Source organism: Acinonyx jubatus, chromosome A3 (assembly GCF_027475565.1).
Source record: "Acinonyx jubatus isolate Ajub_Pintada_27869175 chromosome A3, VMU_Ajub_asm_v1.0, whole genome shotgun sequence".
Taxonomy (NCBI): domain Eukaryota; kingdom Metazoa; phylum Chordata; class Mammalia; order Carnivora; family Felidae; genus Acinonyx; species Acinonyx jubatus.
Genome location: NC_069388.1, coordinates 102,887,465 through 102,914,986, shown reverse-complemented (window position 1 = coordinate 102,914,986; position 27,522 = coordinate 102,887,465). Strand labels below are relative to the sequence as shown.

Sequence of the window (27,522 nt, the reverse complement as noted above, 5' to 3'; positions counted from 1 at the left end):
TATTTCACCTTCATTATCTCCAAGGGTGTAACTGGTGGTCCAGTTTTAGGGAGGAAGGATTTCTTGATAGACTCCTCACCTGGGTGGATCCTGGGCTTTATCTCTTATTCCTTGGGCTTTGGCAGGATGTGAAACGGAAGCACAGCCAATATCACCTGTTTCAAAAAAATCCTTTCAGGGCTCTGCTTACATCTTGAATTTCCACATCCACTCAGTTCCTGGTCCAAGAATGCTTTACCATTTGGGCAGTTCAATGATGCTTCTAACAAATTCTTTTATTCTAGATTTTTAGTTGTTTTAGGTGGAAGGAATAATCCAGATACCCAGATACTCCATGTTATTGGAAACTGAAAAGCCTATATTTTTAAGTGTTAAACCTTGCACTTCTGGGGGGTAAACCCCTCTCTGTCATGATATATTGCATATATCATGTACATCTAATATAACATTGTTGAAAGGAGTTTACTGATATTTCTTACATCTTTGTTTCATAGTTGAGAATGTCCTGTAATTTTTTTTCTTATCCTATGATTGATTTTTTAAAAATCCTGGTAATACCAGTCTTTAAAATGAGTTGGAAAGTGTTCCCTCCTTGTCTTCTACGTCAAGACCCAGAGAGACAGAAAGAGAGAGAGAGAGAGAGAGAGAATGGGACTTGTCCCAAGTTCAGGCCCAGGTCACGACTAAGGTCTCCTGTCCCCGAACTCAGGGCTCCTTCTGAACCCCTCACTGCCACCCAGCCACACAGGGGGCATAGCCTGGTCACCATCTCTGCACTGGGTGTCCAGGTGAGGAAGGTACTGAGTCAATGAGTGGAAAACAGATGTAGAAATGGATGGATGGAGATAGATGGCTGGATGGTGGACTTTCCTGACTCTGAGCTCTGTAGCCCGTCACGAAGTAGGTGATTCAGTGCTTACACCCAGCTTACAGCCACTTCTTGGCCCCGTTTTTAATAGCTGGGAGGACCTAACATCTTTTAGCCCAGCTTCCCCACCTGTGCTCTTTAGGCTGTGACCAGAGTGAACGTGCTCGGCATGGAGGTCAGCCCATGGCAAATGCAGGACATCCCATCCTAGACAGCAAGGTCAGGGCTTCCTTACCTGGATTGTGCCAAGGCCCTGGAGCTCAGGCGGAGTGGAGCCTTTGGTGTGTGTGATGGTAAAAGTGGGTTCCTGTCGTCTCTCCTCCCAACTATTGTTGAGATGCCCACCGGCCAAACCTGGTGACTCATGGAGGCGTGGGTCTGTGTTCACTGTGGAGGTGATGTCACGTGGCCTGGGGTCTGGTCGTTGAAGCAGACGACCCCAGAACCTCCTTCCTCCCCACCCTTGAGTGGGGGAAATCCCTTCATCTCTTCCCTGTCAGGTTCTCACTTCTTGCCCCTCCCCTGGCATAATCCAGAGTTTACACTTTTGAAAATAAAACCAGGAAAGGAAGATGCCTTCAGATAGATTCTACTTCTGCCCTGTGACCTGCACCCTCCAGCCAAGGGGACACGGCAGAAATGACTTCCTGGAACTGGAAAAGAAAAATGGTCTGGGAATGAAATACAAGTAGCGCCTCAAGAAGTCACCCGTCACCCTGCCCCACTGGCTCTGCATAGGTTGCAGGACTGGAGCTTCTCGTAAAGGCTTCCCAACTGTGGGCCTCTCTTTCTTCCCGACCCCGCCTTCAGTGATACCACAGTGAGAGCCTGAAATCCAGCGAGCGTGGAAATTGGCAAATGCTACAATTCGGGGAATGCAAAAGACATTTACCAGCACAGCACTGGGCAGGAGCCATGGCTAATAGCAGCAGGGATGGGAAGGGCTGTATTGAAATTCAGAGTTGGGATAAAGCCAACAAGAGTCCCTCTTCTTTGTCAAGTTTATTTTATTAAAATATACAGGACTGAATATTTGTGGGCGCTGAGAACAGGAACCACCCTCCCAGGCTGCGCCCAAGGGAGACACTTCTGCCATGCAGACATGCGGCCAGTCCGCATCCCAGCGTGGGAGACAGACCCCTCTTGGTTGGATGTGCAGCCAGTCTGGCCCAAGGCCAAGAGGGGCAGGGGCACGGTGGTGACCCTTTCCTATGGCCTTAGCCCCTTAGAAGCACAGCTACACCGGCTGGGAGGGCTGGGCTGGCGGTGGATGGAGAGGGAGAAGCTCCCTGAGCCAGGGAAAGCTGATGCCCTCCTGGAGGAGGGAAGAAAGACCCCCGAGTCAAACTGGAGACGGGGTGTCAGTGCAACTCCGAGGGAGAGGACCACCTGTGTGTGGGTGCCAAGGGGTGCCCGCGGCCAAATCAGGCCAGTCTCCACAGCCTCCACCATCCCACCTTTCCTTTGAGGGCCCTGCTCATCCTAGGGCCAGGCCTGAGCAGAGACGGGATGGCAGCCGGTGGAATGTATTGTATGGGAATGTTCCTCGGAAAGGCCCATGCTACCTGGAACTGGGTGCCTTCTTGGGGAGCCCTGGACGGGTGGGAGCAGCTAATCTCTCTCTCCTGGAGGTTTCTGTTGGCCTACGATTCAGCCTCAGGCCCCTCAGCCATCATTCCTGGCTCTGTCTTCAGGCTGACATCAGCCTCCATCCCCAGAGCAGAACCCAGTCAAGGAGAGTCCCTGGGGTTTGTGCTTTTGAATGTTGGTGGGCTGGGCTGGGGATGGGCTTTGAGCCCCCACTGCTCTGAGGCACAGAACTGACCCCCATGCTTCTTCCCCAGGGCTGCCTGTACTGGGGCCACTGCAGCCCAGGCCTCAGCTCACTAGCAGGGCCTGATCTTGGAAAAGCAGAGTGTCCCTGGCTCCCCTTGTGGGCCGCAACCTGAGCCACTCTGGGTGCTTGTGCTTTTTGTAGGGGGCTGCGTGAGCCTGTGTATGGAGGCATGGCCACACTGCTTCAGGACCCTCACCAGGAAGTGGTAGTGGGGATGCTCATCCAAGCTGGGGGCCAAGGGAGACAGAGGCTGACAGGAAAGGAGGGAGAAGCCCCTTCTCAGGCCTGTTCTGCCACCTGGGCTCCTTGGCTCCCAGTCCCTGATCTTTGTGACCTCTTCTCAGGACCTATTAAGACCTTGGGGTTGAACACTCTAGTGCTTGAGGCGAATGGGCAGCCCTACCCACTTCATTCCGACTTAGCTAGGACTGGGGCAAGGGAAAGCTTCTTCCATTTCAGTGGACTCGGCAGACAGTTCCCCTCCGAGTCTCCACCAAGAAGCCCAACCCCCGAGCTTGAATATCCCCCTTCCCAGGACGGACAGAAGAGAGTCCATGGGCCCCTTATCCCTGGAGCTTGCCCAGCTCAGTGGAGTGGCAGGCATCTGGGACCCCAGGACAGCGTTTCGAGGCAACAGCAGGCTGTCTCCATCACCACCTCTTTCCTAATCCCCCCTCCCTTGATCCTGCTGCCCCTTCAAGCGTCCTGTGGGGACAGGCATTCTGGGAGTGTAGTCAGTGGGCAGAGAGTGGCCGGGGGACAGGAAGGCCAGAGTAGCCCCTGGAGCCTGGCCCATGTATGGTGGGAAAGAAGGGTGGTAGGAGGGAGGGGTGAGGGGGCTCACACCAGAAGGGCCTTTGGAGACTGGAGCCTCCTCTGTAGGGGATCTTGAGCACTTCCCTGGCAGCACCCCATGGCCAGCAGCCTGCAGACACTGCTCTTTCAGTGCCCAGTCCAGAGGCAGCCCCACCCCGCTGGCCTGGGACAGGGACTGGCCGGGGTATGTGGTTCTCATCACTTGGATCCAGCTCCCAGCCAGACTCAGCCCCGCCCTGACCTCTGCCCACCCCCCACCAGCCCAGAGGAATGGGCTGTGTGTGTGTGTGTGTGTGTGTGTGTATGCGTGTGTCCAGAGCAAACTGTTCACTTTTTCAAATATATTAGAAAAAAGTTTCTCATGGAGGCTGCTCCTGGCAGGATTGAGGTTTCTTTGGGGGCAGAGGTGGCAATGGCCACTCAAGTACCCCTCCCCACCGACATGTCCTAGATGACGTTCTCAAATAGCTGCATGGAGCTCATGATGTTCTCATCCTGTGTGGAGAGAGAAGGATGAGAGACCTGGTCAGACCCTGGGTGGGCAGGCCGGGACAGTGCCCAAACTGGTCCTACCTTGAGCAGGTTCTCGCCGGGGACTCGGAACCCTGCGGCGACCACTCTGTCTGTCTCACTGGGTGAAGGGGCGGCTGGTGAGTCATAGCCTGTCTTCAGCCCCACGGCCTGACTGCAAGCCCATCTGGGGGCTGCTGTCTCACTGACGGACAAAGTCCCCTGGCTCTACTCAGATGGAGGCCAGGGGCACCTGAGAGGCCACTCTGGGAGCGACACAGATGGCTGAGGCCGGTGGAGGCACATGCCACGCTCCCACTCACGCACAAGGCTGCTCTGCAGACGAAGGTCACCTGCAACGCTGGGGGAGGCTCCAGGCACCTCTCTCACTGCGTGACCCTGTCCGGAGGGCCAACGGCCCAATCCTCCTCCTGTTGCCCCACGTCTGTCCCCTCTGGTGTGAGGCACTATAAGGCCGTCCAAGGGATGCTGAGGCCACGGGCTGTGGGTTGTAGGCTGGCATGGAGCAGGTGGCAAAGGGATGGGGCCCAGACAAAAGTGTGAACGTGGAGTTTGGAGGTCGGGAGGAGCTCGGGGACTGGCAGGGGCAGGACCCTGGGTGTCCTTAGCTCCGGATGCCACCTACCTTCTGACAGGTCTCCAGGAACTCATCAATGGTCACCACCCCATCCTTATTCCGGTCCATTTTCTGTAATTCAAGCCATGCCCTCAGTGAGTCTGTGGGTCGCCTCCATCCCGGCCTGTCCCGTCTATCTCCTACCCTGGATCCAGGCCACGTAAAGTGCCCTCCCTAGCTACTTCCGTGGCACAGCTGACCTCTCTGGCATCTCCCCAGTCTGTTCCCCACACCCAGCCACTTCCTAGAAGCTTTCTTGGGCTTACACTTCCCAGAACGCATCCCCATGCTCCTCTGACCCCCTCACCTCCCTGACAGGCAGCCAGGGCAGATGGAGCAACTGAGGCACAGGAGGGGCCACCGGCCAACGGGAGGTGGAAGCTTCAGCCCCTTTAGTCCCCATGGACACAGAACAAAGGCACCACAACCCCACTCCTCTTATGGAGTTTCTCTGGAGGAGCTGGGAGAGCTCTTGGAAGGCAGCGGAACACTGGCCTGGTATGTCAGTTGCCCTGGAATCTACAAGCCCTGGCTTGCCCTGTGATGAGGTTCAGGGGCTCAGGGAGTGGGGGATCCTGACAACCAGCCAGGTGGGGGGTGCCGGTTTAACCTCCTTGTTGGGGGAGTGGGGCTCAGAGAGGGGAGTGGCTTGCTCAGGGTTGTCCTAAGAGGAGGAGCCCCCTCCCTCCCCTGGCTGCCCTGCCCCTCCAGGCCCAGGGCTGGAGCACTCACCTGGAAGAACCTCTCCACGTGCTCCAGAGGCGCGTCCTCCCTCAGGATCGGATAGGTGTGGCGGCCCATCATGTCATAGATGGACTTCATGATGGCCAGCATCTCCTGGAGCAGGGCCAGAGGACCAGGCATGAGCCTGGCTGCGAGGATGTAGGGGGGTACCAGGGCCCCAGGAGAGGGGCTGCCCCAAAGGGTGAAGGCACTGTCAGGGCAGCAGTGAGTGAGCAGGCGGGGTGTTCAAGCTGGAGACAGACGAGCTCACCCCCATCTAGTCTATTCAGTGCAGGCCTCTGATTCTCCAGAAGGTGGAGATAGATTTTGGTGTGCTGTCTCCAGAATTTGAAATTGTAGCGACGATTTCATATACAAAAAAAAATGTTTGGGCAAAACAAAACCTGACTGTAGACCTGTGTGGTGAGGTCCCCCACCTGCCTTAAGGGTCCACACTGCCCCCTTGACTGGGGGGAGCTGAGGCCCACTCCTCCTCCCCCTGTCCCTAGCTTCTCCAGTTGTGTCTCCCTCAGGACCTCCCTGTGAGAGAGAATGATCTGAGAATACTGGTTGAACCGGTGAGGGGCACACCAGCTCCACAATCCCCTGCACCCCGATGTCCAGGACCAAGAACCTGGGAGAGGAGGAGAGCCCCCTGGCTGCTGTCCCCTCCAGGATTGAGCTGAGAGCCGTGTCTCTGGACAGGAAAGGGAGACAGGACAGTCAGGGTAGCAGGAGAGTGGAGGAAAGAGGCTGGGAGTGTGGAGCAGTAGAGAGGAAGAGGGGCAGACGGCCACCACCGTCGACCACCCTGTACCTCTTTGGTGATGTAGCCATCCTTATTAATGTCGTAGAGGTTAAAGGCCCACTTGAGCTTCTCATGAACTGTTCCTCGCAGCAGGATGGAGAGGCCGACCACAAAGTCCTGTGGAGGGAGGGGAGGGTGAGAAGTCCGATGCCCAGATTTTACTTCCGGTTTGCTGTGTGCCTTCACACCTCTATAGGTGAGGAGCCTTCATTACAGAGCAGGCTGATGATGTCCATTAGGTCAACACCTTGTGAGTGTGTGCATGTGTGTGTGTGTGTGTGTGTGTGTGTGTGTGTGTGCATGTGGTGGGAATGTCATGGTGGCTGGTGCTTATCTTCTCAAATAAAGATATTCAAATACATGGTGTCTTAGACCCATTTAATGCATGGCTACTGAAAGAGAAGACCTTGGGTGCTCTTTTAATAAAGGAGAATGTTCTACTTTTAGTTTACCAAGGATCTGCATGTCCAGGTGCTTGAAAACTCATGGCTTAAAAGCTAAACCAATAGTGCTCAGCTTTGGGGTCATGACATACCTGTGTGTTGGAATCACCTCTGAGGTGTGACAGAGAATTTATTACAATGTTATAAGACATAAATGTTCCAGTGGCTTCTGTGTGAAAACTCCAACTGCTCTTAGCAGTTGGTGGAAAAGCAAACCCTCCCTTCCATTTCCCGGAAGGCTTGCAGGTTGAGCCTTCTCTGCCCCACAGGGTCCTCCCAGGTTATTCTGAAAGAAGGCAGCAGAGAAGGGCTGTCCCGGAACAGGAAGTGGAGAGCGGCAGATTGGGGGCGGGGGGGAGCAGGGGCGGTGCAGGCCGTGCACCAAGGGTTTTGGTTACCACTCAAACATAAGATCTTCTGGATCTGAAGAGGCCTGTACCACGAGAAAGAGAGACTAAGGGAAACAGAGGAAAGCAATCTGGAAGAAAGAAAAATTATTCCAGGAGGAAAAAAGACATAACAAAAATGACCAGAAGTGAAGGTTGGAAATCTGGCATCCCTAAAATAAGAATAGGATGCTACAAAAAGGGAATAATTGACAACAAGAAAGAGCTCCTGGGTATTAAAAATACAAAAGCAAAATGACAGACTCAGAAGAGGGTTTGGGAGAGCAAGTGGAATCTTCCATAAAGTCGTGTGAAAAGGCAAAAGAGCTGGAAAACAGAAAAGAGGACAATGAGAGGTCTCCTATAGAGCACACAATGCCCAAGCACCAGGGGCTCCCAGGAGAACCGAGGAAATGGAGGAAAGCAGGTTAGAGAAGACGAAGGACCCCCCAGGATGGAAGACCGGGGAGCGTCCAGGTCCTGCCGAGGCCAAGCACGTGGAAACACGTGTGCATGGAAACAGCCCACAGTGTTGCCTGTGGGCACAGGTCATGATGGCATTTCAGTAAACCAGGCGCAAAAAAGAGGATCCTACAAGCTTCCAGAGAGAAAAACAGAACCAAATGGACAACACAAAAGCAGGTCCTGTACACAGGGTCAGGACTGGGCAGGTTTTGCAAGAAGTGAGGCCACCACCGCTGGGAAGGAGGACAGCTTCCCACCGTAGCTTTGCTCCCACACAATGTACCGAGCAAGAGGGAGAATAGAACGAAGATGTTTCCAGACATCCACAGGCTCCAAAGTTATCTCCCACATACTCTTTCATAGGAAGCTGCTGGAAGCTGTGCCCCTGAAAAGACAGAATAAAGCAAGGACGAGGGAGATGAAGAATTCCAGAACCAGGAGACCCACCCGGGGGAAAGGGGAGGAGGTGGAGCCAGTTGGAGGCTGAGGAGCGTCCTCAGGGAGATGCCCGTTCGTTCATTCGTTCGTTCGTTCGTTCGTTTGTTCGTTCCGAGACTGGAGAAAGGCCTGGAGGTGAATTCATGATGAGGTCACAGACCCCGGGCAACTGAAAAACCAGGACCACTGTTAACTGGAGGCAAAATAAGAATGCGCGGAAAAGAAAAACATAATCTGCTCACCAGAAGGCTGAGCGGGGCATCAAATTCACGTCATCAGAGTAAAACCACGGTCCTTGTCCCACCTGAATCCTAGCATTCTGGAAAGCCAGGGGATGGGAAAGGTGTATGCGTATGGGAGACCCAGCTCTCATCCCCACAGCAGAGAGCGGGTGGTCTAAAACTGGGCAGCCAGTGGGGCGCCTGGGTGGCTCAGTCACCCAGTTAAGCTTCCGACTTTGGCTCAGGTCATGATCTCACAGTTTGTGGGTTTGAGCCCTATGCCGGGCTCTGTGCTGACAGCCCGGAGCTTAGAGCCTGGTTCCAGTCCTTGCAGAAGGATCCTGTGTATCCTTCTCTCTGCCCCTGCCCCACTTGTGCTCTCTCTCTCAAAAACCAATAATAATAACAAAATTTTAACTGGGCAGCCAGGAAGCAGCAACAAGCGTACTATGCGGACACATGGAGACGAATGGTGCAAATCCCCTAAAGCAGCAGAAGGGGGTTGCCTCCGCAGGTGTGTGGGTGGGTGGTTAACAGCTGGTTTTCCAGAGCACATCCTGTAAATCTACTGGACTCTTAAAGCCTGGTGTGTATAAGTGAAGAAATTGAAAACGTTAAAGGAGAAAGGTGATAGTTCTTACGTGCCCAAGTGTGGGGAATAATCACTAAAGCTCGGGCATGATTTAATGAGGAGTTGAAGCGTCCCTGAAATCACGTCACTGGGGTCTGACAGGCTTTCCCGGTGGGAGGCAAGGGCGTGCAGTCCGACCGGAGGCAGCAGGGAATGGCCCGTTCTAGTGCGGGCCGCCGGAGGGTGCTGGCAACACCATCCCCCTGTCTTGTCTGCACACACCCAGGTCTGCCGTGTACAAGCCCTCACGGTCAGCCACAACCGAGGAACGCCTCCGTTCCATGTCCCTCAGAGTGTGGGTATGAGAACAGTGGTGACGGTACCAGGAGGGAGATGTGTGGGAATGTCCTCTGGGAGACCATCCATCCTCCCTAGCACACAGACGCCCTCCTGTCCCGCCAGCACACGTTGGAGTACTTGGCAGTTCCAAACGTCCAGCCCCAGGGTGCCTCGGTGGCTCGGTCGGTTAAGCATCCCACATCTTGATCTCAGCTCGGGTCACGATCTCACGGTTCGTGATGGAGCCCCGCGCGGGGCTGAAAGCACGGAGTCTGCTTGGAATTCTCTCTCCCCTTCTCTCTCTCTCTCTCTCTCTCTCTCTCTCTCTCTCTCTCACACACACACACACACACACACACACTAACTAAATAAGCAAACGTTTATTAATTTCCAGCCCCACACAGCACAATCTTATGTGGAACTGTCACTAGCTGTAACTCCTTGATCTTAACTCCGAGGCATATGACGTCCATCGTGTCCACAGCCCCTGCTCTGCGGCTGTCCCTGAGGCAGAGTGCAGGGAGGCTGAGGGTCTCTGCAGTGGCACAGTGACACAGAGAGGCCTCGGTTTCCAGGCTAAGGCACCCCTGGGTGCACATGAGCGGCATCCAGTGGAGCACACAGGAGGGGCTCAGCCAGAGGGGGGAAGCAGAGGTTTGCAGGCATAAGCTAGTAACTATAACTCTGCAGTCGCATGTGGCTTGGCCAGTGAACAGCACAGGGAGTGGGTTACTGCAGGGGGAGGTAAGGGAGAGGCAGCCGCACCTTCCTCCAGACCCACAACTGGGCCTAACTCTCCAAAGGAGCAGCAGCGTGCTGGTACAATGAGTGGGTCGAATACAAAAGGCCCTAGAAGGCACAGAGGGTTGTGATGCATCGCAGTGTACACATGTGGCCCGTGCCTGGGCTGGGGAGGCCAATGCCAGGCTCCCTCCTGTGGGCGAATCCCAGAGGACCCAAGAGGAACAGAGCAGTGGGCAGACCCTGAGGTGGGCCACGGGACCACTGCTCCCGCTTGGTGAAGATGAGGTTTGCTTGTGTGCTGTTTTGTTCACCTTTAATTAATATGTGTCTTGTCTCTCAAAAATAGAAAAAAAAAAAAAAGGATTGGGATCATTGTAACTATCAATAAGCTGACCTGACTTTCTGTTTTCTTAATTAAAAAAAATTTTTTTTTAATGTTTATTTATTTTTGAGAGACAGACAGACAGAGCAAGAGCGGGGGAGGGGCAGAGAGAGAGGGAGACACAGAATCCGAAGCAGGCTGCAGGCGCTGAGCTGTCTGCACAGAGCCCGATGCGGGGCTCGAACTCACAAACTGCGAGATCACGACCTGAGCCGAAGCTGGACGCTTAACCGACTGAGCCACCCAGGCGCCCCTCTTAATTTTTTTTTAAAGTTTATTCATTTATTTTGAGAGAGAGAGAGAGAGAGAGAGTGCAAGTGGGGGAGGGGCAGAGAGAGAGACAGAGACAGAGAGAGACAGAATCCCAAGCAGGCTCTGCACTGTCAGCATGGAGCCCGATGTGGGGCTTGAACTCACAAAACTGTGAGATCGTGACCTGAGCCGAAACCAAGAGTTGGACGCTTAACCAACCGAGCCACCCAGGCGCCCCCTGACTTTCTGTTTTAAGGGCACATTGAAAGATTCAGTCTGAGGCAGTGAGGGGGGGTCAAGAGTCACCCCCACCTCTTGAGGTCCTTCCAGCCATGGGGATCCCAACCCGTGGTGCACCCAGGATTAGAGCCTGCTGATTGAAAGGTCCCTGGGGACATAAGTGCCTCCTCTCTTTCTGAAAAAGCTTTCCTAGAGCAGAACACTGCAGTCAAGAAGGTCCTTAAGATAAACAAACACACCCATATGAAACCGGAGGAAAGGGTTTCATGGCAGAGAAGCAGGCGGAAGGCCTGGGAGGATGCCACAGATGTAGGACCTTTTGAGAAGGTGCCTAGCAGAGGGGCTTCGGCACCAGTGTCCCTAACCCCGCCACTGACAGCACACCCCACCTGCCTACCACCTTAAAGGGACCACCAGACCCCTCCCTCAGGGGGGCAAGAGCAAAGACCACAGGAGGGTGACAGAGACCTTCCTGGCCCCCACCACGCACTGGGCCCCTGGTGAGCTGTTTGATCATCTGATTTCCGAATGAGAAAAACTGTCTCACAGAGCCCTGGCTGGGTCCATTACACGAGTGCTTCTCACACTTTATTCCCAGAACTCTTCGGTGCCCCTTCAAGGATACACGAGAGACTGGTCACAGGGTAGGACAATCAATTTCTCCTGCGTGCCCTGGTAATGCTGGGGTTTTTACTGTGTGCAGGTATTCCTTTAAAATAAAAAAGATGACGACACTGTAGGTTTACACAGGCACTAGCCCCAAGAGTGTGGCCAGGAGAGGGTGGGGCCCCTGTGGTCACAGGGCAAGGCTGTGGCCTTGGGCCACCCCACCCGGTCTGCCCCTGTGTCAACGTGCCGGCTGGCTGGCGGCATAAAAATAAACTGAGCAGCATTACCGACAGGTTATTATTACACCCCGGCTCGTCCAGGGGCTTTCTGAGCCCGGCCCGCTCGTTCCTCTGCTTTCCTGTCAGCTGCCCTTGGCCCTGGAAGCCAAGCAGGGTGGTTATCGATCAGGCCCAGCTCTCAGCAAGGTTCTCCTCTCCAAAGAGGTTTCAGCTTTTCGCCTGCAGCTATTTTTGGGGCCTGGGCTCCACAGACGGGGCCTCTCTCAAATGGTCCCGTGTGGCCGGCCTAGGTGCCGCCCACGTCTCTGCCCGCCCGACAGAGCCCGGCAGGGCCCTCCCGGGGGGCAGGTGTCACTCACCAAGCTAGCTCAGGCTGGGTACTCCCCCTGTTTTGTGGCAAGGGATAGATTCTGGGGCTGGGTGCCTGCAACCCCCACTATTAGCACGGACCCCAGAGTTAATCCTTGCCCCCTTTTCAAATGCAAATTCACGTGTGCCTTAGAAGCTCCCTGGGCTTGGCAGCCCTGGAATGGAAGCAAAGGCTGAATGAGAATAGAGTGGCCAGACTGTCCCTAACTTCAGCGAGGCCCAGGGCCAACCGGGCACAGTCCACCCATTCTCTGGCTGACACACTGGATCGTTTACACCCAGGATCATGTTTGGGCCACTGAAAGGCCCGAGAGGGTGGCACCCGGGCAGGGAGATCCCCCGCCCCCACTGTGGGCTAGAGGGGCAGGGGGTGTGGGAGGGGGCAACGGGGACCTACCTCAAAGCGGATGGCCCCATTCCCATCGGCGTCGAAGGCGTTGAAGAGGAAGTGTGCATAAGTGGTGGCATCTGGGGAGAGCAAGGGCAAGGGCTGGGGTGTGTTGCCATTCCGGGGCTGGAGTGCCCCACCTTTCCAAGAGGACAGAGGCAGCTCCAGGCTGCAGGCAAAGGGTGGAGGCAAGGATCCCTTCCCCTTTAAAGGTGACACCCACTGTTTGTAGAGGTGCCATGGGGGGCGGGTGGGGAGGGTTGGGAAGAGCCAGGGGGGACTGGCCTCAGACTCACCTCCCTGAGGGAAGAACTGTGAGTAAATGAGTTTGAAGGTGTCTTCATCCACCAGGCCCGTGGGACACTCCTGCAGCAGGAAGCCACCTCCTCAGTGACCTCAGCCATCCCTAGCAAACCACCCCCCCCCCCCCCCCCGCCCAAACTCCACAGGGTCTGGCCTTGCCCCTCCCTCTGGGGATACCTGCTGCTTGAGATACTGCTGGGCTCTACTGAGGCCCGAGCTGGGAAAAGCCTGGCGGTGGGGCAGGGTGATGCAGGCGGGGGGTGAGTGGGAGGGTGGCGGGTTGTCCCTTCATGCCAAGTTGGTCCCTCCCTATGCTCCTCCCCTCTGCCAGCATCAGAGACACACAGCATGGAAGATGGTGCCTTCAGAATACTGATTCTGGGACTTGACCCACCCCCAGACAGCTCTCCCACAAAACAAGAGACCCATCAAGGCCCCTGGGATATTTGCTGTGCCCTGGAGAAGTTTTTAGAAGGTGCCCCTGGGCCAGGGTCTCTCCTGCCTGGAGCTTGGGCCAGGAGGGCTAGGTGGGTCCGGGCCTCTCCCAAGGGGATGGGGAGCACTCACATTCTTGAAGCCCCTGTAGAGGGACTGTAGCTCCTTCTTGGTGAACTTGGTCTGTGCCTGCAGCTGGTCCAGTCCCTCTGGCTGGTGGCGCACTGTAGATAGCTCCAGCTCACTGTCGCTGCTGTCTGGAAGGAGACACAGACCCCGGAGAGTGGAACAAATGCCCTTGCTCCTTCTCTTGCTCTATTGTGGGCACCAGGCCATGGGCTAAAGTAGGGGTGGAGGAACTCTCCTTACGTGACTACCAGGTATGGCTCCTCGGGCTGTGCACTGCACAAAAGGTGGGGCTATGGGGGAATGACATTCTCAGGAGTTGTGTCTCATGGCTGCTCTGCTGCTTTGCTCCTCACATAGAGTTAGCTCTCCCCACTTGCCTCACCTCGAGCATGTCCACCCTCTCAGCCACATGTGGGATGGGGGGGGCAGGAACTGGTCTGATCCTAGAGAGACACTGAACAAAGGTAGATGGGAGGAAAAAAAGACAGCAAGACAAGCTCAAAGGACCTTCAGGCTTCAAGACCCAATTCCTGGACCACCTCCTCCATGCTGCCCTCCCTGATTTCCCCCCAGGAATGGGGAGGTCACCCCCTTGGCCCATCTAGCCTAACATGCTGTTCATTGGCTATATTTGGTATGAGGCTGTCATTCACACCTGGGTAGGAGGTCAGATCTCAAGGGCCCATAGGGCAGGGACCAGACCTAGCCTTTAATAATAACACATCAAAATGTTAATTAACCATGGTTACCTTTTGGGGGGGGGTGTGGAGGCAAATTTCAGGTGATCTTTACTTTTTTATTTATGATTTTTTTTTTTACATTTTTCTAACATCCTTTGATATGGCGTGCATCACTCTTACAACACAAAATAAAGCTACAGACAAAACAGCACTGAGCACCTACACCTTGCTGAGCAGCATGCTCACATAATTATAGAACTTTTCACCGAAACGAAAAGCAAGATCCACACCCACTGCACTGTCAGCATCCCTGGCCTCCCCTGGCATCCTGCAAAGCAAAATGGTAAGCCCATGACGATCTCATAAGCTGCTTGCTTGTCCCCACCGCAGGGTAAGGGCTGCGAGCCTCCCTGAACTGCCCACCCTGTGCCTGCAGAGCCTAGTGCAGTGCCAGACATGGAATACTGCTAACGGGAGCACCCTGAGCCCTGTGCTGGGCTGCCCCATTCTGGGCCTCTCCCATGAGTACTGCTGGCTCCCACTGAGGGCCACCGTGCCCTGCAAAGGTGCCCAGCAATCAGGCTGTTGCCTTGGTCCATGCATATGCCTGATCTCCAGGATAACCATTTCATACCTTCCGTCTGTTTAAATTCCCAGTGCCTCCTGCCCCATCCTTACTCTCAGGATGCTTCCTACATCCCTGAGAAAACAGAAGCCACAGAAGAAAATTTCTCCCCACATCTACCGGTCTACCTGTATTGGCCTAAACATCCTCTTTCCCTCCTCCTCTGGGAACCACTGTCCTGGTTCCTGGCCAAGGCAAACCCTTCCGCGTGCACAGTAGGTCCCAGACCCTCTCACTGTCTCAAGCATGTGACTGCAGCAAGTTTCCCCACTGTTTCCTCTTTACCCATCATCTTTTTTTCCTCTCCATTCTGGATCATTCCCTTCACCATGTGGACATACTATTGAACCTGGCAATCCTTTGTCAAGTTTAGTATCGGTAAATTTTGGAAGCCAGTGATTCTACTCTGAATAAACATCCCAAACAGAATCTCAGCGAGCTAAGGGGACTGTACATTGACGTTCATGGCAATAGTGTCTTTGATCGGGGAGTTGGAGGCATCACAGGCAGGATGGGTGGGCACAAAATGGGGGATGCACACACAGCAAGGCGAACCATGCAGTGCGTTAAAGGGACACACAGCAGCATAAATAGATGTTAAAAATTGGTTGCTTACTTCAACTAAGAGGTAGGCATTTCAGAATGGATGAAAAAGCAAGACCTGACTATATGCTACTTACAAAAAGGATACCTTAAATCAAAGCCACAGATGTAGAGTAAAAGAGTGGAAAGGAATAAGAAACCTGGTGTGGCTCTATTAATGACAGACAAAGTAGACTTCAAGGCAAAGGGTACTACTAGAGACAAAGAGGAACGTTTTATAATGATATAAGGATTAATTCATCAAGAAGATAGTGCAATATGAAATATATACATATACCTAGCAACAACTTTAAAATACCTGAAACATTGGGGCGCCTGGGTGGCGCAGTCGGTTAAGCGTCCAACTTCAGCCAGGTCACGATCTCACGGTCCGTGAGTTCGAGCCCCGCGTCAGGCTCTGGGCTGATGGCTCAGAGCCTGGAGCCTGTTTGTGATTCTGTGTCTCCCTCTCTCTCTGCCCCTCCCCCGTTCATGCTCTGTCTCTCTCTGTCCCAAAAATAAATAAACGTTGAAAAAAAAAAATTAAAAATAAATAAATAAATAAAATACCTGAAACAAAAACATTCAAAACTAAAAGGCGATACAGATAAACCACAATTTCAATTGAAGTATTTAACACCCTTTTCCAGTAAATGGTACCATAAGTAAACATACAAAAGACGTGAAAGACATTCTCAACCAATTTGATCAAATTAATATTTATAGAACCTTCTGCCCAACAACTGTAGAATACATATTCTTTTCAGGAGCACATTCTGTGGTTACTAAGACAGACCAGATGCTGGAATAAAAAGCAAAATTCTGACCACAATGGTATTAAATCGAGATCCCCCGAAAAAAACAAGAACAATAAAAAAAAAATCCCAAACGCTTGGAAATTAAACAACACACTTCTAATGAACTCAAACGTCAGAGAAGGAAAATCACAAGGTGAGTTTTGAAATATTTTGCACTGAATGATAACGAAAATACAGCAAACCAAAAATTTCTGGATGCAGGTAAGTCCGTGTTTAGAGGGAAAGTTATAGTTTTATGTTCCTTTATTAGAAAGGAAGATAGGTCTAAAATCAATGATAGAAACTTCTAGATCTAAGTTTTTCAGAATCCAGGAAAAGAAGAGCAAATTAAGCTCAAGGTCATTAGAAGAAAGGATATAATAAAAATAAGAGTAAAAATCATTGAAAAAAACCAGATAAACATGGAGGAAAAACCAATAAAGTTATTAAGAAACCCAATAAGTGAGTCATAGACTGGGAGTCTTTATGGCCTGGATTTAGGCAAAGAGTTCTTAGACATGACACCAATAGCATGATCCATAAAAGAAAAGTTGATAAACTGTACTTTTTAATAACAACTAAAACTTTTGCTCAACAAGAGATACTGTGAAATAAAAAGGTAAACTCCAGACTGGGAGGAAATATTTACGAAGCATATATCTGATGAAGGATATCCAGATTATGTGAAGAACTCTCGAAACTCAACAGTAAGAAAACAACTCAAGTCGGTAAGTGGGCAAAGACTTGGTCAAACACTTCACCATAGAGGACATACCGATGGCAAATAATCCCATAAAAAGGTGTCGAACACCACTGGCGATTGTGGAAATACAAATTAAAACCACAAGGAAATACTACTCCACGCCTCTTTTTTTTTTTTTATGTTTATTCATTTTTGAAAGACAGAGAGAGACAGAGCACAATAACTTTTACGCAAACGTTTAGAGCAACTTCATTGACAGTCACCCAAAGCTGGAAATAGCCCAAATGTCCTTCAACCAGGGAGTGGATACATCATCTGTGGTACATTCACCCAGTGGAATATCACTCAGCAATAAAAGTAAACAAGCTGTTGATATACGCAGCAGCATGAATGAACCTCGAGTGCATTAGCAAGTGAACTAATCCAGACTCGAGAGGCTGGTTAATGTATGACATCTGGAAAAGACGAAATTATGGAAATCACGGGGAAAGACGATACATCAGCGGCTACTAGGGGCTATGGAGCAAGGGACGTGTTGATGACAAAAAAAAAAGGCAGCCTTAGAGAATTTTTTGTGGGGATAGAATTGTTCTATATCTTGATTGTGGCAGTGGTTACATTATTATGCATTTGTCAAAATTCGTAGAACTGGGCACCAATAAAGGGGACCTATATGTAGAGTAGAAACATATTAAATAACAACTAGATAACTGCCTACAGGAGAAGGATGTGTGATAAAAGGGAAAAAAATAGCAAAATGAAAGACGGGTTCTCTTTTTTTAAAGGAGGTTTCTCACCCAGCGCAGAGCTCAATGCCCAGTACAGACCCCAAAGCAGGGCTCATGACCCTGAGATCAAGACCTGAGCTGAGATCAGGCGGCAGATGCTTAACTGACTGAGAGGGGTTTTAAATGGGTCAAGACTGGGGAGCCTGGGTGGCTCAGTCGGTTAAGCGTCTGACCAACTCAGGTCATGATCTTGCAGCCCGTGAGTTTGAGCCCCGTGAGGTTCTATGCTGACAGCTCAGAGCCTGGAGCCTGCTTCGAATTCTGTGTCTCCCTCTCTCTCTGCCCCCTCCCCACTCACACACTCTCTCTCTCTCTCAAAAATAAAGATTAAAAATAAATAAACATTAAAAAAATTTAAATGGGCCAAGACTGGTAATGTCCCATGAACATTACCATGACTGGTAATGGCCCCTATGGGCCAAAAAATAAAAACAAAACAAATATCCTAAACTTGTTGGTATTTCTTCCACTGAATAAAAAGCAAGAAAACAAAACTTCCTCGAACCTTACCATCCCCTCCAGCTATTTCTTTTTTCTCTTCTTCTTTAACTCTCTGTCTTTACTTCCTCTCCTAGTCTCCCCTGAATGAACTTACTCCTAGGGGGCATTTACCCCACCACTCCATACAAACTGCTTTTCTGAACAATCACCGGAGACCCATGTTACTAGTCCAGTAATCTTCACTCCTCAATCACACAAGGACCGTACAAGAATGAAAATTACAGTGACAATATGGCTGGACCTTGAGGACATTGTGCTAAGTGAAATAAGTTAGGCGTAGAAAGACAAATACTGTATGGTCTCACTTATACGTGGAATGTAAAAAAAAGAAACTACATTTATAGGTACAGAGAGTACGTTGGTGGTTGCCGGGGCTGAGGGACAGGGGAAATGAAGAGATGTTGGTCAAAGGGTATAAACTTCCAGTTATCAAATGAGTAAGTTCTGGGGATCTGATGTACAGCGTGTAGACTCTAGTTAACAATACTGTGTTGTATACTTGAAAGTTGCTAAGATAACGGATCTTAAATGTTCTACCGCCACCACACATATGCACGCATGTGCACGCGCGCGCACACACACACACACACACACGCACACACACAGGGTAATTATGTGACATGATGGATGCATTAATTAACCTTATTATACCAATCGTCTCATAAATTTACGCAATGTTATATGTCAATTATATCTCAGTAAAGCTGGAAAACCTAACGAAAATTACATGCCCATTTCACTTTTGAATGTAGATATAAAACCTTACAATTTTTTTTACATTTATTTATTTTTGAGAGACAGAGACAGAGCACAAGTGGGGGAGAGGCATAGAGAGAATGAGACACAGAATCTGAGGCAGGCTCCAGGCTCTGAACTGTCAGCACAAAGCCTGACATGGGGCTCGAACTCATGAACCCGTGAGATCATGACCTGAGCTGAAGTCAGATGCTTAACTGACAGAGCCACCCAGGCACCCTGAATGTAGATATAAAACCTTAAACAACATGTTGGCTAACTGAATCCAACTGTACTAAAAAAAAAAAGTACACCACGATCAAGAAGGTTTTATCTGGGGGCGCCTGGGTGGCTCATTCGGTTAAGTGCCCAACTTCAGCTCAAATCATGATCTCACAGTTCATGAATTTGAGCCCCACATCAGGCTCTCTGCTGTCAGGGCAGAGCCGGCTTCAGATCCTCTGTCCCACTTCTCTCTGCCCCTCCCCCACTGTGTTCCCCCTTCCCCTTTCAAAAATAAATAAACATTAAAAAAATAAGGTTTGGAGTGTCTGGGTGGTTCAGTCAGGTAAGCTTCTGACTTTGGCTCAGGTCATGCATGATCTCACGGTTCGTGAGTTCCAGATCCATGCTGGGCTCTGTGCTGACAGCTGGGAGCCTGGACCTGCTTCAGATTCTGTGTCTCCCTCTCTCTCTGCCCCTACCCCCACTTGCATTCTGTCTCTCTCTCTCAAAAATAAATAAACATTAAAAAATTTTAAATAAAAAATTTAAAAAGTTAAAAAAAAGGTTTTATCTGTAAGAGTATACAGAGGGAAAATCATATGATAACCTTAATACAGAAAAGGCATTTGATAAACATCCACATGTATTTATAATTAAACACTTTAAGCAAACTAGGATAGAAGGGAACTTTCTTAACTTGATGTAGCTTATATTTGCAAATAACATATTTATTTACAGAAAATATTAGATTTAATGGCAAAGACTTAGATGAATTCCCTTTAAGATTTGGGACAAGCCAAAGTTGGCCACAATTACCACTAATTGATATCCTGCCAGTGCTCTAAGGAAATTTCAAAAAAGAAAGAAACAATTTAAGAATTGGGAAGTAAAGGATAAAACTAACATTACTTGTAGATGTTCGGTCCCTACAGGGACAAAAAAAATCAATATACATGAGAGTTTAGTAAGGTTGCCAGATACAAGATTAATTTACAAAAATCAATAGCAATTTTCTACACCAGTAATAACCACCTAGAAAATATAATTAAAAATATAACATTCATGGGGCACCTGGGTGACTCAGTCAGTTAAGCATTCCACTCTTGATTTCGGCTCAGGTCATGGTCTTATGGTTCGTGAGTTCGAGCCCCACATTGGGCTCTGTGCTAACAGGGTGGGGCCTGCTAGGTGATTCTCTCTCCCTCTCTCTTTGCCCCTCCCTCACACATCCTCTTTCTCTCTCTCTCTCTGAAAAATAAATAATAAAACACTTAAACTATACATATATAACATTCATGACAGCAATAAAAACTCAAAAGTATCTAAGTAGTAACCAAAACTCAAAGGACTTCTACATGGAAAGGTAATCTGAACAAATGAGATTTTCCTTTTTGGATAGGACCGTATAATATGAAGATACTATTTCTCCCCCAAAGTTATCTACAAATTCAACACAATTCCAATTAAAAATCCAGTTGGACTTTTTGAGGACCCCAATAGACTTACTCTGAAATATACATGGAGGAATAAAAATCCATAAAAATCTAGAAAGGAAGAGTGAAAAGGGAATTTTTCCCATTAAATACTAATATACAGTCACAGTCACTGTAATAAAGCTGTGTGGTTGGTACAAGAACAGACAAACACACCAAAAAAAACCAGACCCAGCGAGCTCAAAAAAGAGACGGAGGTATAGCAGGAACTTCACAGAAGATTTGTGGAAAGGTCACATAGTTTAGTAGGTGGTTTTAGGAAAACTGGCCCAGCACAGAAATCTGGATCCCATTCTTTTTTTTTTTTTTTTTAACGTTTATTTATTTTTGGGACAGAGAGAGAGCATGAACGGGGGAGGGGCAGAGAAAGAGGGAGACACAGAATCGGAAACAGGCTCCAGGCTCTGAGCCATCAGCCCAGAGCCTGACGCGGGGCTCGAACTCACGGACCGCGAGATTGTGACCCGAGCTGAAGTCGGACGCTTAACCGGCTGCGCCACCCAGGCGCCCCTGGATCCCATTCTTATACCACGTGCAAAAATGGGCTCCAGATGAACTAAAGAGCCAAATGTCAGAGATAAGCTATTGAGTTAAAATGTGAAAGAATCTCTTGCTATCCTAAGGATGGGGAAAGACTTCTTAAGACTCCCAAAGTTCAAAAACCAGAAAGGAAAATAAAAAGTGGATGAATTCGATCACATCAAAATGAAAGATTTCTGTTTTAAAAAGGGCACCGTGGCTGGTTAGAGACAACTCAACAGAATGGACGAAGACAGCGTACAGTGTTTAAAAAAAAAAAAAAAAACAAACAAACAACGAAAAAAGAATATCTGGAATAGATAATCATCAAAAAAGGAAACTGGAAAGATGAAGAAATACATGAACGATGGCTCAACATTAATCAACAGGAAAATGCAAATTACATTGAGAATGCAACAGCTAGATTGGCAGGAAATAATAACAATGAAATAAGCAAGCTGGCCAATCCTTAAAAGCTGGCTAGGGAGAGAACAGAGGTCAATGGGAATTTTTAAGCATGCTTGTGAGCAGCTAACCTGTACACGCACACACTGGGGGGGGGGGGGGGGGCGGTTATTTGCATTTTCGTGCTAAGGCTGCATACATCTGCATACCCTAGGGGGCAGTAACCCTCCCCTAGGTACATGTGCTTGAAAAATAAGAGTGCAGCCACCCCAGTGTTCTACCATAACAATAGCTTGGGGGCACCTGACTGGCTCAGTCAGTTGGGCATCCGACTTCGGTTCGGATCACGATCTCACAGAGTTTGAGCCCCGCATCTGGCTCTGTGTGGACAGCTCAGAGCCTGGAGCCTGCTTCATATTCTGTGTCTTCCTCTCCCTCTGCCCCTCCCCTGCTCTCTCTCTCAAAAATAAATAAACATTAAAAAAAAAAAATAGCTTGAATTGACCGCAGGCCCACTGGCAATAGAACAGATAAATAGATTGTGGGACATCCACTGGATGAAATGAACTGGAACACATGGCAATGTGGATGAGTTAGAACATACTGTTAGATGAAAAACCAGTCCTACGAGACCAGTATGATTCCATTTCTTATAAAATTCAAAACCAAGAATAGCCAAACAGTTTGTAGGGATACGTAAGAGATAAAATGATAAATAAGAATGAAAATCCTGGAACGACAAGTGCAAATCTGGCTGGTGGTAACCCCTGGGGAGGGAGAAGTGAAAGTCAAGAGAGGGGCAGGCTGGTGATGTTCTAGTTCAGACAGTGGAGGTGTGTGTAGGTGGGCAGGATAGGCTCATTGGTGTTTATTATTATTTTAAGGCACATATAAAATACATATTTGAATTTAATAGAGGTTAAAGTGTTAAAAGTAAGTAGAGTCCCCAGAACAAGAGAAAATGAGAGAGAGAACACTACAGTGTCCCAACTCTATATGGCAGCCTTACAAAACACCGCTGGTCTGGACCAAACAGGACACTTGGAAGATAAGAAAAAGACAGTAATCCCCAAAGAAATGACCAACGCATACAGACGGGCAAGTTAGAGATGAGCAAACTGAGGAGGCTAATAGGTATGCAAAGAGGTGGTCAAAATCATTAGTATGATGTTGGGATGAGCACTCCGTGTTGTATGGAAACCAATTTGACAATAAATGTCACGTTAAAACAAAAACAAAATTAGTATGAAAAGTGTGTCTGAGAGCAACGAGGAAACAATGTTACACTCATTAAATCTGCAGAATGGAAGAGCTACTTTAAAAATCAAGACTCAGTTGGGGAAGGAGGGCTAACTTTTCCTGGGCCTCCAGACTCCAGTAGCAGGCCAACTCCGGCCTGTCATCTGCACTTGGATGTCTAGGAGGTTCTCAGATGGAGCATTTCCAAACTGAGCTCTTGATCTTCCCTCTCCCCAACCTTCAGCCACAGCCTTCCCCAGCTCGGGGGACAGAGACTCCATCCTGTCGAGTGCTTGGGCCAAAACTCTGGGCATAGATCTTCCTCCCAGCACTCAATCCACGTGCATGGCCAGCCAGCTCTAACTCTCAACGTACATCTCGCCTCTGACCCCTTCTCCCGCGTCCGCTGCTCCCACCCCGGTCCAGGGCTCCGGCATCTCTCCAGGCATGTTGCCCTCCTTCTGCCTTGGGTCCATAGATCTAGTTTTCAAATAGTGCTGAAGGAAGCTGCTGAAAACATATCCTTGTGTATTCCTCTGTTCAGCAACCTCCCCCAAGCTCCGAATATAAAAACCAAAGCCCTTAAATGGCCAATAAATGTGCCCCCGCCCCCAGCTCTGACCTCATCTCCCAGGTCTCTGCCTTTGCTCCCTCTGCTTCAGCCATTCTGGCCCCCTTGTGCCCGTCAAGCCCACCGGGCACACTCCCTCTGCAGGGCCCCCACTTGCTCTTCTCTCTGGCTCTACTGCTTTTCCCTCGGAACCCACACCTGCTTCAGGCATCTCCTCGAATGTTACCTCCTCCGAGATGCCCCCTCCCCATTCCTATCTATCCTTCATCTCTGTTCCACTTTTGGCCATTCGGCCATGATTCCCTGGCAGACACATATTTCTCTGTTTACTAGTGGTCTGGACTGAGTTGCGTCTCCCCCAAATTCATACGTTGAAGTTCAAAGCCAGTGTGACTACATTCGGAGATAGCGCTCCCGGGAGGTAATGAAGGTAAGGATGAGGTCATAGGGGTGGGGCACTAATCCAATAGGACTGGTAGCCATATGAGAAGAGGAAGAGAGATTTCCGCTCCCCCACTTCCTTTCACCCCCTCTACACACATATGCTCCAAGGAAAGGCCACGGAACTGTCTGGAACTGTCTCAGGAGCAGGGAACCTGGTTTCCTCTTGACCCCCACAGCATCCGGCCCCATCCTGGGCACCCCACATGCTCTCAGGGGACACCGGGGGACACCCCTCTCCTGGCGTATCCACGGGAGAAATCCAAGGGGCCATCCCTCTGGTTTGTTTCTTGTTTCGGCTGAGACGCAGCCAGATCTCTTAGGAGCCGCCAGAGGCATCACGCCCACCATGTGCAATTACGGGGCGTGCTGGCAATTAATGGATCTAAATAGCCATTTTGTACAGCTTCCCTCAAAACACTGAGTAGCCTTGCTCAGCCAAACTGAAGTCGACCTGCGTCCATAGCCTCCCTTCCGCCTCTCCCTGGCCTCAGCCCTTCTCTCACTGCTCCAGAGGCTTGTCCTGGACATTACTCATCCCCCACCCCATCGACTGCACTGATTAGCAGGGGCTCAGTGACAAAAGAGTTAACCTCTCCATCAAACAAACATTTTTGTCAAACGAGCCAAGGCATGAGGCTTTAAAAATTTTATTCTAAAAGCTGAATGTTCCAACTCTATACGGGAGCCTGACAAATCACAAACTGGGCTTGCCTCCCAGGGGAGTAAAAGTTCCAGTTCAGAATGCTGACCCCATGCCGCACGGCCCCCTCTGTGCAGGACCCACCTGCACAGAGGGGCTTGTGAAAGGTGGGTCCAAATCTTTAAATCACTGAGCGAAGGCACACCAGGTACCGGGTGAGGGGCGTTTGTTGCCTACCTAGTACGAGAGCCTGGGGAAGCCCCCTGTGGCTGTGCAAGGGTCCCCTGGAGGCAGCTGCAAAACCTTCCCTTGCGCCTACTTTGCTCAGCCAGCACCCATCTTGGCTCCTCTGGCAGCAAAACTCTGTCCACAGTGTGGACCCCACTGTCTGGCACCAATCCCTCTTACCCAGCTGGCAGATCTCAGCCCTCGCCGGGTCCCTGCTGACCAGGTGACCCCTAGACCTGGAGGTCTCACTGAGGATCCCCTGTGGGGACCACTGTGGGGCAAAACGCCCCTTCTGTCTGTCAGGGGGTCCTGGGTTTCGAGGTAAGACTCCATCTGAGATTGTGGCTAAGCTGCTTTGAAGCCACTAGATATGCAACAGTCGAGGCACTGACCTGGGGAGGGAGGGGGCTTTGCCCAAGTCCCCCATCCTACAGCAACAACAACAGGCCTCAGGCTCCTGTCCTGCCTTCCTATCCCACAGAAGCCACCCACAAGGAGCCTGGCTCTCTTCTTCCTTTCCCAGAGCCCCACCCAGGAGCCTTGGGCCTGTCGGAGGGGAGGACGAGGACTCTACAGAGCACATAAGGAAGGGCGCCTACCGCAATGAAGGGCCTGTTAAGTGCGTTCTCCTCTCCCACTAACTTCTAGTACATCGTTAGTGACGTGTGACGCTGGGGGGAATTTGGGCTAGCACGTTTTTGGCAAGAAATAACAAGAGGTAGGACTTTTAAAGTGCTTACTCTGTGCTGGGCGTTGCTTTACGAGAGTTTACACACAGGCACATATTTAGTCTTTACAGCAGCTCGATGAAGGAGGCTTTGCCCACTTTGGATCTGGACCCAGGCAGCTGCCTCCACTCTGCCTTGCTGGCGCCCTCACTGTAAGAGGCAAGGACGTGTCCGTGGCTCCTTGGCCCTGCGGAGTTAGAGACGCATCCAGGACAGGCGTGCCAGAGTTGGTATAGGTCCTGGCTCTGCCACTCCTTGGCTGGATAACTTCAGTGAAGTTACTTACCCTCCCCAAGCCTCAGTTTCCTCATCTACAGAGTGGGCCTGCTGTTGGGGACAAACTTAGGAGATGCCCAAAGATAGCACTCACTAGATGCGGGCTGCTGTCGTTGTCGTCAGCGTCAGACCTGGAAACTGCCTAGGGGTCCCGAGGAACAGACAATTTACAAAGGGTGGCGCCAAGGAGGACGCCAGCCGGGGTAAGGAGAGTGCCGGCTGGCCCCCGGCAAAGGCAACAGAGGGCGCTGAGTGGAGATACAGAGCAAGAGAAGAGTAGGAGTAATGGCCACCCCTCGGGCCTGCTCAGAGCCAAGAGGCAGCTGTGGACCCGGCAAGTTCCCAGGCCGCCTCTGTCAGCCAGGGCTGCGAGGCCACCTCAAAGAGGGAAGAGCAGGGGCAGTGGGTCAGGCCGTGCACACCTCCATCTGGGTGCCCCTGATTCTCCCCTTCACACTTCTGTCTCTTCACACGCCTATACTCCCATGTCACAATTCAGCCTCCCTGTCCCCTCCCCAGCCAGAGGGGTCTCCCGTCAGAGGGCACCTGCCCAGGGATGTCCTAAAGAGAGGGCCAAGCCCCTGCATCACCTGTGCTCCTGGTGGCCTCATACTGCCTGGCATACAAAGAGTGCTCACTAAATGTGTGGTGATCGCGGCATATAATTTATACTTACTCAACACCTGCTGTTTGCCAGGCAGTGCTGGGCACGCTTTGGGGCCATAAGTGTATAGACGCAAGTCACTGACACCGTTGGAAAGGCCATATGGGGTGGGGACGGGGACACAGAAAATTTCAGAACAGTGTCACCTAACACAACCCCAAGGGCCAGGGGGCCAGAGCGGTCAGGGAAAGTTCCCAGGGGAGATGGTGCCTCTAATCCAACGCCCCACTTATAGACGAGGAAACAGAGCTCACAAAGGAAGAGGGACTTTTCCAAGTTAATGACAGCATGTCAGTGACTAAGTCAGGGCTGAAAAGCAGCTGTTCTAGGCCCTGGCCACCTAGCCCCTACTGCTCCTCCCAGAGAAAGGCTTCTCAACCTCACTACTGACATTTGGGCCTGATCGTTCTTTCTCGTGGGTCCCGTCCTGTTCGTCGCAGGATGTTCAGCAGCATTCCTGGCCTCTACCCACTAGATGCCAGTAACACTCTCTCCTCAATTGCGACAATCAAAAACGTCTTCAGACATCACCAGATGGCCACTGAGGTGCCACACTGCCTTCAGCTTGAGAGCTACGAGTCTAGAACTTAGGAAATCCGGACTGCGAGAAGAGACACAGCAGCCAAAGTCAAGTTTGGGGCACAGATGTGGACAAAAAGGTCTGGTGTTAGGCTTGCAAACAAGCACCAAGGATTACCAGCCCAGGGTCACTTTTTACTGGTGTGCCCTACCCTTGGAGTCCCTTAGATTTGAATTCTGCTTTTAACTTTTCCAAAGTGCTTTAGTTCACTACACCCCTGGGAAGCGGGTAGGGGAAAACATGCTTTTATCCCAATTCTACAGATGAGGAAATTAAGGCTCAAGAATGTTAAAGGCGCCAAAGTCACCCAGTAAGCTAGTGGCCAGACCAGGCTGGAACTCCCCCCACGGAGTCACCCAGAGACAGACACTGACAGGAGACTCAGGACAGACAGAGGACCTTTCAGCTTCGGCAGCTACTTCTAGAAGGCTGCATCCCTGGAACCCAGATCTATTAGTTCCTAACAATCCCAGGGGCATTGTAACTCTGGTGTCTCACAGATGGGAACTACGGAAGCTCAGGGGGGACAAGAGACACACACACAACGACATGCAGCCCCATCTAACAGTCCCTTAGACACCGCCTGGCCAATGGGCCTTCCAGGCACTTAAAGGACACCACTCCCCATCAACACGGAACATCTGGAACATCTAACCCTCGCCCTCTGATGCAGGGAGGCCTGTTTCAGTGAGAGAATGTCTTCAACCACGAATCAGTCCTGTTAGTGCCAGTAATCACTCCATTGCTAATTACTGGTGATGCCAACGGCTCACAAAGTTTGCACATTTATTACATGCCAAGAATGGTGCTGGAGGCTTCAGAGCCCCACTGACTAGTTACAAGTCTTCCATGGCCCACTTCGCAGGTGATGAAACCGAGGCTCAGAAAGGGTAAGGAAGCTTTACCGCCAGCACGTGTGGGTGGCAGGATCCCAGCTCAGATTTGGC

The 27,522-nt window shown here is 50.7% G+C and overlaps 1 protein-coding gene across 2 annotated transcripts in view; it reads right to left on the bottom strand.

The window, feature by feature from the left end:
* Positions 1–1,857: 1,857 nt before the first annotated feature.
* KCNIP3 (potassium voltage-gated channel interacting protein 3) overlaps positions 1,858–27,522 on the bottom strand; it is an 84,401-nt gene continuing 58,736 nt past the window's right edge. For both annotated transcript variants that reach the window (XM_027033674.2, XM_027033675.2), the window contains 7 exons: positions 13,156–13,280; positions 12,582–12,651; positions 12,295–12,365; positions 6,209–6,316; positions 5,401–5,505; positions 4,678–4,740; positions 1,858–4,016 (listed from right to left, as the gene is read on the bottom strand). In XM_027033674.2, the coding sequence (XP_026889475.1) occupies positions 3,969–4,016; positions 4,678–4,740; positions 5,401–5,505; positions 6,209–6,316; positions 12,295–12,365; positions 12,582–12,651; positions 13,156–13,280 (590 nt within the window). In that variant the 3' untranslated portion in view covers positions 1,858–3,968. The remainder of the gene's footprint in view (positions 4,017–4,677; positions 4,741–5,400; positions 5,506–6,208; positions 6,317–12,294; positions 12,366–12,581; positions 12,652–13,155; positions 13,281–27,522) is intronic.